Source organism: Charadrius vociferus, unplaced genomic scaffold (genome assembly GCF_000708025.1).
Source record: "Charadrius vociferus isolate BGI_N301 unplaced genomic scaffold, ASM70802v2 scaffold621, whole genome shotgun sequence".
NCBI lineage: Eukaryota > Metazoa > Chordata > Aves > Charadriiformes > Charadriidae > Charadrius > Charadrius vociferus.
The window spans coordinates 178,886-184,332 of NW_009646926.1; the positions used below are offsets into that span (position 1 = coordinate 178,886).

Here is a 5,447-nt window from a genome sequence, read left to right on the forward strand (position 1 = left end):
GGATCCAGCTTAGATCATGGATTTATTCCTGAAAATTAGAGGATAGCTTGGCCAAACTCTGGAATAACAGTAACCATCACTCACAAGATACTGCTCCAATTTTCCCCCCCCTTGTTAAGCTCTGACAAATTTCTACCTAATTACAAGCACACAGGAAAGAAGATAGTAATTTCTGTTTAAAATATTCAAGCTTGAGTGTAAGTGACTAAAAAACGAGACAGAAATATGGTTTCTCTTGCTCCTTACCTTATTACTCCCTCTGGCCTTACTGGTGATGCTGGAATCACTGCTGGCCACTATCTCCACATCTTTTGCTGATATCACTACACAAGTGGAGCTGTCATCACCGGAAAGGCAGCTTTTAATAAGAACAAAGGGGGGGGGGGGGGAAGAATCATAAAGGACTCACAGAAAGAGAACAGAGGTCAGATATTTGCTATTCATAATTTTAACAGCAATGCTGAAGGAATATCTGTGCATTTAGGGAGTTTGAACTGAACAACTGCAAACAGAAACGACTTTCGATTACGAGTCTCCCTTCCCCATGTGCTGCAGGTTTGAGAGAGCCAAACACCTGGTTTGTTCAGCTTGAAAACCCCCAGTCTGTTTCACTTGAGCACAGACCTACATTCGGTTAAAGTAGCCTTGACTACTACCCGACATTGGAAGGTGCAGAGACCAAAGTCAACCAGCTGAACCTCATCAACAACAGTACACGCTGCTCATGGCTCTCACGGCATCCTCTCTCAAAACTATGGCCAGAGAACCCAAACCAAAGCTATTTAAATGAGCTCTGATGTTAAGAGTCAGCAGATGAAGCCAAGCGTTACACTAATTAGACTGATGTGGATTTGTATTATTACTCCCATGACAAATCCAAAGTATTCTATATGCATGTGTTCTCTTGCATATAAGCAGTAAAAGCACACGTACTGTCCAAAACACACTGATGTATATGCACAACTCAGCAAGGAGTTAGGTAGAAATCTAGCTCAAGATCATTTGTCCTGTTTTAAGTTATGTGGAGAGAAATACTTTGACAATTGCGAAGTCTACCACACTGCAAACTGCTATAAGTTACCTTTCAGGTAACTTGGGTCCCTGAAAGAGTCCGGCTGGAAGTCTACATGAGAATGCTAAATTTCAGCCAGGTTCCTGCTAATTTACCTCCATCCTCACTTGCAATGTTCACCATGCAAACAGTCCTGCTCCCCTTCTCTCTAAACAGTTCTGCTGATATTCTTCAGTTCCTGAGCAGCAAGAACGGCACGCTCCTCACATCAGCCTCACAAAAGCTACAAAAAGCTCTGACCAACAGCACGGACCCGCAACTGCCACCTGAACTCAATGTAAAACTCACTGTCAGACTCCCAGCATGCTTGTCCAGGCTCACCAGAACTCAATTTGAACCATTTTCTATTCACTCTCAGCCTTTGTTTTTTTTGACAAAACTTACATGACTTGCTTCTCCTGCAGGGCTCCCAGAGAAACGCTGCGATGCACTGGCTTAGCCAAAGAAGGTCCATCGCCGGCCACGATGGGATCAGGCACCAGCAGTCCATTCAGGTCTCCGTTATACGAATTTGACGGTCTCTGGTTCTCATTCACTGAACCTAGGGAAAAGCATGACCAACTGTGCACAATATCCATTTAAAAGTATTTTCACTGCATGAAATATGCTACCTCGAGATGTTTTTTGTCAGGTTCTACTGGGTTATCAGGTAGAATACGCTGAATTGGTTGGGAAAAGTATTCTTCTCCAAAAGGGATGTGTAAGAGAAGAGCCCTTATCTCCACACAAACGAGTGAAGTCGTAACTCTTTCCTTACACAAGTGATCCCAGCAGACCAGAAAAACACCAAAGCACGGGTACAAGGAACTTACTAGGTTGAAGGAGCAAGTATTCCTGGATCAGAAAGACTAAACTAGTAATTCAGATTTACTGAATCAAGTGCCAGACCAAAGGGTTCTTGAAGGGTCATTTCTAACCCTCGCGCCTGCAGAGAGATCTCTGAAGTCCAGCAATACAGTCGTCAGCCGCAACATTTGGGGATGGCTGGAAATAATACATTTGTTACTTTCCAAAACTGGCTTCTGACTGAGACCTAACCTCAAAGTCCAGGTGTTTGAGTAACTGAGCTATGAAACCGCACAGCTGTGCCTACGGGATTCCCATATTTTCCCCTTGGCCAACTAGTCACCTAGAAGTTCACAGTACTCAAGTTTTGCATAAAGCAACCCCTTGCTAAAAGCTTCAAGTGCGCATGTGCCCTGACTTCACATATTTGGCTTAGCACAAGTTGCCTGGTGGCCTCCACACCTTCTGAAGGCTTTTAGAAGGGGACAGGCGTAACAGGGGGTGAAGGAGACTCTTCTATTTCACCAGCAAGATAAATAATTGACGATCCCCATTGGAGAGGGAGTCTACTCCATCTACACTTACACATCAATATGCTGAAGCCAAAGCCTCCTGTCTCAGCAAAACCCTTGCTTGAAATTTTCACAGGTTTTGAAAACTGAAATTTCGTGTACTGTTGCCAGGTAACAACTGCAGCTGAGCTCTTGCAAAATGGCTGCTCCCAGGACCAGAAGCTCCACTGTTACTGGCACATGTAACAAACCTGAACAGAACCATGGGCAAGAGGCATGCCCTTTGAAAGCCAGGCATGCTTTCAGTTACCAAACAGCCCCTAACATACCAGGATGAGCGCTGCTGCCTATAGAAATAACTGTGACTGTTATTCATTTGCCAGAGTAATATTTAAAACTCACCTGCCATTAAATCAGCAACTACACTATGGACACAAAAAGCCTCTGCAGCGACAGGGTATCCCGATGCAGAGACCATTTGGGCACTCACCTCAGTCTACCTACACTGCATGAAGAAAACGGCAGTGGCACTCACACAGCACAAGGAAACATCAGCCCAGGGAATGGGATCCTGCAACCCCCTAACACATTTGCGCTGTGCTTGCTGTTGCAAGATTAAGATGCGCCCCTTATTCCTAGAGCATATGGTGGGTGTTTGTCCAGTTGCAGCAACTTCCATCGACTGCAATTTATCCTTTGCGACCGAAAGCAGGAAAATATTCCCTATAGAGACAGCATCCAGGCCGGCAGAGATAGACAATACAGTCTTTGCTCTATTTGCAGCATCAAGAATGCCTCATGTAACTATCTCTGCTCTTTTACGGACAGCACAATGGTGATGTTTGCTCCATGGGAAAGTGAAGGAGGAAACACTCCCCAGAGGCTGATGGGCACAACAGCAGCACACCGAATTCAGGAATGGGGCTTAGCCCATCACTGTCTTAGTGGGAGCCAGACAAGCACAGATGCTGCCTGCACACGGTCCTGAAGGCATAAAAGAAGGCTCAGTGTTTAGCAGGTAGGTGAACAAAACAAAAATATTAACCTAGACTAGGAGTGGTCTTCAAAGGGAAAGAAGTGGGGTTGTATTCATTACCTTTTTCAAGAGTGGGTAAGCAGAAGCAATCAGAGCTGAGATACTGGACTCTTCCTGCTCACACCGTCACCTGCGCCAGGGGATGCTACCCTGTACTGAACAGAACCCTTCCCTGATAAACATCAGACAAGTAGGGTGAGCCCACGTAAGTCCTGGTTACCAGCAGAGATTTCAGCATGGATTGCAGGATTCTGCCCACGACCCCAGCAGGGACTCTCCTCCATACCACGCTGGCACTGATGGCCCATCTACGGGCTCCAGCTGGGAGGTCCATGGTTTTATCATGCAGTTCTCCCTTGCTCAGGGCATGACGTAAAAAAAAAAAAAAAAAAAAGGGAGAGCAAGGGCTACTAAAGCAATAAATGATGTTTGCCAAAAGTGGGAGAAAACTGTGTCAAGAGAGACTGGGGTGAGGTGTGGATCGCATTTTCACAATCGTCAAACCCAAGCAGAACTAAAAGTGCTGTGACAGTTGTAAACTCCTTAGAGCAGGCAGTATTTCTTGTCACCCGCCTGGACAGCACACAGAATAACATAACGCTGCTCGCAGCTATGTGCACCTAGTACTGCAAAACTTTCTTAGGGCTAGTAACCTTGGAAAGCATCTACACTACTCTCTGCCGGGTATTAAAATCCGTAAGCGAAACCCAAGGCAAAACAGAAACTAGAACTAGAGAGGACCTTGACCACAGCAACTTTCTGACAAACAAGACCAGCCCTACGCATACAATTCACGAGGCTGCTTCTACTCTCTGTCAAAAGCCTTCAAGGATACCCCACTTTCCCTTTCTTCTGACATCCTAACAGGATTTTCAGAGGCTTTCAGTTAACAGACAAGTACTCTTGCTCTTCACTTTATTATGTCCAGTGCTTTCATGTCTATTTGCTACTACCCAGGCAGTGACTTCTGTTGAGAACAACCACAGGCTTTCTTACAGCTTGGCTTACTGTCCATTTGCTCCTTTTCCTCTCAACTGCCTTCTTGTGCACTAGTGTTCACAGAGAAGGTATAAAGAGAACAAATAGGGAAGAAATAAGCCATACTCAGTAGATAACTCCTTTGCGTCAACCACCAAGAGAAGCTGCTGCAGGGGAAAGTCAAGTCACCTTGAGAGAACAGAAACAACTCCAACCATTTCCCAACCATGACACATCCTTTCAGGTCAGAAATTGCTTGTGAAACAAGTGTTCCCCATCCCTGCACCGACTTTTCCTTTCAGTATTTCAAGTACAGAGTGCTGTACTATGAAAGAAAAATGTATTTTCTTACATGAATTATAATCTGGGAGCACCCAAGTGCTCCAGAAACAAGAGAAATTACTTCAAGTAATGAGAAGTTTTTCTGAGTAGTAAAACTAACGAAGCTGGCTTCCTGTAGGTTTGCTCCATCACCCCAGGTGCCTCTACACCCCTCCCACAACAATTCCGCATTCAACCTTGCATCCTTTCGGCCAAGCCAAAGGCAGCACACGTGGCAGTTGCTTTGGAGGCAGCACATTCGTACTGACTCTCAGGACACTTAAAAGCTACGTTATTCCTGCTTTTTCCTCTACACGAGCACAACACGGGCATAAATTGTGTCTTCTACCCAGAGGCTAAGGGCTTTTTTGGGTGAAATATTCACGGTGTCAGGCTCCTTCAGACCATCACCTCGTCAGGTTTGAAGATAGCACTGATGGCCCCTTCCCCTGAGCCCAGGTATTCCTAACGCGGGAGGGTGCCTGGGGCGAAGGTGGCGAGCGCTGGACAGTTCTCAGCAGCGAAACCTCTCGGACACGAGGAGCCCAGAGACCCGCAGCAGCAGCGAGCTCCGGGTCCGAACCGTTCCTGCTCAGCTCAGCGACAAGCATCCCCCCGCCATCAGCGAGGGTCCCCCTGGCTCCTCTCCTGCCCCGGGCCGGCGCACACCTCCCTCCCCGCCGGCCCCGGGTCAGGGCCGAGCCGGCCCCCCCTCGCCCCAGAGCCGGCGCAGGGCGACACC

General features: G+C 46.8%; 1 protein-coding gene across 1 annotated transcript in view; it reads right to left on the reverse strand.

Moving 5' to 3' along the window:
- Window positions 1-2,848, reverse strand: part of EDC4 (enhancer of mRNA decapping 4) — a 34,098-nt gene extending 31,250 nt beyond the window's left edge. The window contains exons 1-3 of the mRNA XM_009894483.1: window positions 2,773-2,848; window positions 1,457-1,613; window positions 247-358 (exon numbers count right to left, since the gene is read on the reverse strand). Coding sequence (XP_009892785.1) covers window positions 247-358; window positions 1,457-1,613; window positions 2,773-2,848 — 345 coding nt within the window. The remainder of the gene's footprint in view (window positions 1-246; window positions 359-1,456; window positions 1,614-2,772) is intronic.
- Window positions 2,849-5,447: the final 2,599 nt, after the last annotated feature.